We start from the raw sequence: 3,172 nt of genomic DNA, 5'->3' as shown, positions 1-3,172 counted from the left end.
GTGTCCAATGTTTCTCTCGCAGGATCTGCCCAAACCCACTGAGGAGAAGATTAAGCTGATTCTCAGTCAGAGTGCGTGGACTTCTCAATCCAGTTCTTTGCCATCTTGTTTATCTAGACTTTCTGCAAAATCTGAAACTGGGAAGACAGGTCTCATAAATCTAGGAAATACTTGCTACATGAACAGTGTTATTCAGGCACTTTTTATGGCTACAGAGTAAGTTCTTAACAGTTCTTTTCATTGCAAATTAATTCTTGCAGTTAGTGCATCCTTGATTTTCACAGAGCAGTGACATGTCCTGGGGTGTCTCAGCTTGCTAGAGCTGAGTGGGTTTTCCTAGCACTCAGTTACTCATTGCTTTGTTGAATCACAGAGATTTCAGCTCTGTGAAACTGCAGTTTTAGCCATTAAAAATCCTCCTGTCCCGTGACAAAAGACAAATCCTTTTCTCCTTGCTCACTTCAGTATTATAAGTTTCTGGTGATGCTGTTGTTGCAGTCTGAAAACAGTTTGTCTGCCCATAGCCCATTCTTATACACTTAAATGTGTAAGGAAATAGGTGTTTGCACTGTTAGTTCTTACTGGACAGCAGTTTTGCATCTGCACTAGAGCAGTGCCCCATGGTTAGACAGAAGTGTTGCGGGTTACAAGTTTGCTTTCTTTCCATGTAAAGTAATGACCTGAGCTGGAGTGATAACTGCAGTGTGAGAAATCTAGCAAGGAAACTAATATCTGTCTCATGCATTTCAGTTTCAGAAGACATGTGTTATCTCTGAATCTGAATGGCTGTAATTCACTGATGAGAAAATTGCAGCATCTCTTTGCATTTTTGGCCCATACCCAGGTATGTCAGTTATTTCCTCTGTTGTTTTCCAAGCCTAGATCTGTATAGCAAAGCTGAGAAACAAACATGATGCCATGGGAGTCCTCTAAAGTGGGTTCAGTATGAACCTGGTAGGTTTGTAGAGGCTGAGTCTGCCTCCAGATTCTCAGAGGGTGTGCATGGACTTGGAGAAGTTCCTAAGTGGAACATTTTGGCATTTTGTTATTTTCATAAATGGGCAGTAACAGGTTTTCTTTGAGAATCGAAAATGAGAAAGTCCAAATAAGACCTGGCTTGATACCCAAGCCGACATTATGTAACTTTCTAGCATAAACTGTGACTTTCTGCAGCGATTCTTACACTACCTTTTATTGTAATTCAAACTCTAAAGTGAACTTTATTAAATGTTCAGAACATCCTGAGTGTGCTAGAAAGACATAAAACTCTTCTGTTCTTTTTGAATAATAGCACTAAACTTGGATTGAAGGATATGAGGCTAGATCAGCTCAAAAATAAATTGGTACTTAGGAAATACTGATGGTCTGAAGAAAACATTTGTAACTAGCCAACAAGAACAGTAGCTGCTGTTATGCGTAATATCTGCCTTACACTCACCACACATTTAATATTTGCCTGCAGGATCAGCTATTTTTATCCTTGTACTAGGGGTGATTGCTCCAAAATGAGTGCCTGTCCCTTCCTAGGATTGAGTTGTTTAAATGTTTGTGTGCCTTGGGTTTCATTCAGTTGCTGTAGGATAACGTAGCCCAAAAATAATCAGGTTTTTAGTGGTTCTTACATAACCTTGTTTGTGCTTCCCTTACACAGAGGGAGGCATATGCTCCTAGAATCTTCTTTGAAGCTTCCAGACCACCGTGGTTCACCCCTCGATCCCAGCAGGACTGCTCAGAGTATCTCAGATTCCTGCTAGACAGGTATGGGTGCTGGGAATTAATGGCCATTAATGGGAATGACTCCACAGCCTTCCCACAGCATGGTGAACTCTTAGGACAGTTGTGTAGCAGCTCCACCACATGAGTGGGGATCAGGAATTTCAGCCTCGTCCCTGTCTTCCTCTGGGTGTCTGTATGGTCTGTGAGATATTTTTCTTCCTGGGTTTAACGTGTGGTAAAGTCTGGATGCATCTTGTACCCACATAATGTAAGACAGGTGATGGTGGTAGCAATGTGCCACTTCTCCAGACCTGAACGTGGGTGTTGTGTTAGTCCTGGTCCCTCTGTACTATTATTGTGGTTGCTCGGAGCACTTTGGTTGTGCTTCTGGAAGTTGGTGTTGGTGGAGACAACTGTCTCTCATGCAGGTCATATAGGGCTCAGAGAGATGCACATGCTTTTATAACCAGTTTAATAGACAGGCAAATGAACTCTGGCAAAGATGAACCAAAAATACCTAAATTTCTTAGCAACCTTCTTTATTTTTGGCTTGCTGAGATGTGGCTTGAGCAATATTGCTTTATGGCACATTACACTTCTGGCCACGTTTATCTCAATGGTGAAATAGTGTGCTCTTATTTTATTTTTTTTTTTTTAGCCCTGTCTTGGGTTTCTTTTTTGGTGTGTTTTTCCTTGCCTTAATTTCTTAACTTTCCTGGCTACAGAATCCTGACCTTTTCCTGGGAAATAGTCTGGCAAGAGATAAATAGCTGCTTATTCTCTTACAAAATCTGACATACAGAACCAGTCAGCTGGAAAGCTGATTTATTAAGATAATGGTAAATAATAAAAATGTTGTTAGTTTTTTAATCTTTGCCAGTTCTTTCAATATATCCATTGTGCTCTGTTCTATATCATGAAACCCACAATAAATGCATTTGCATTAGCAAAGCTGGGGGGAAAAAAAAAGGTCTGAAACAGTGCAGCAGTATTTGTTTGGAGACAATCACAGTTACTTGGCTTTATTTTTCTTTGCCTTCAGGCTGCATGAAGAAGAGAGGACTCTGAAAGCTTTGTCTTCAGCAAGGAGTTCTGACAGTATCATGAGTGAAGAGTCCCAGGCACAAGAAGCTGTCCAGAAAACACAAGTCTTTGCTGAAGCACCTTGTGTGGGGAGTGAAGAAAGAACTCTGATAGAGAAGATGTTTGGAGGCAAATTAAAGACTACCATATGCTGTTTGAACTGCAAGAGTATGTCTCAAAAGGAAGAAGCTTTCACAGATCTCTCCTTGGCTTTCTGTCCTCCATCTTCCTTGGAGAATGTTGGCTCAAAATACATGGAACAGGCTGAAGTGAAAGATGACTACATAGTGCAAACTAACACTTTAGCAACTAGTCCTGCTGCAGAGACACCAGTCAGTAACTTGGAAATAAATCGTAGATGTGACACAGTAAT

General features: G+C 40.9%; 1 protein-coding gene across 1 annotated transcript in view; it reads left to right on the top strand.

The window, feature by feature from the left end:
- The window catches only part of USP38 (ubiquitin specific peptidase 38), a gene marked incomplete at its 5' end in the record, with an annotated part of 17,144 nt that overhangs the window by 9,059 nt on the left and 4,913 nt on the right, over positions 1 to 3,172 (top strand). The window contains 4 exons of the mRNA XM_009073551.1: positions 23 to 216; positions 751 to 844; positions 1,652 to 1,758; positions 2,759 to 3,172. The exon at positions 2,759 to 3,172 is cut by the window's right edge and continues 925 nt beyond it. Of these exons, the coding sequence (XP_009071799.1) occupies positions 23 to 216; positions 751 to 844; positions 1,652 to 1,758; positions 2,759 to 3,172 (809 nt within the window). The remainder of the gene's footprint in view (positions 1 to 22; positions 217 to 750; positions 845 to 1,651; positions 1,759 to 2,758) is intronic.

This window comes from Acanthisitta chloris, unplaced genomic scaffold (genome assembly GCF_000695815.1).
Source record: "Acanthisitta chloris isolate BGI_N310 unplaced genomic scaffold, ASM69581v1 scaffold15214, whole genome shotgun sequence".
Lineage (NCBI taxonomy): Eukaryota > Metazoa > Chordata > Aves > Passeriformes > Acanthisittidae > Acanthisitta > Acanthisitta chloris.
Note: the sequence above shows the minus strand (reverse complement) of the source record. Positions and strands in the feature narration are given on the sequence as shown.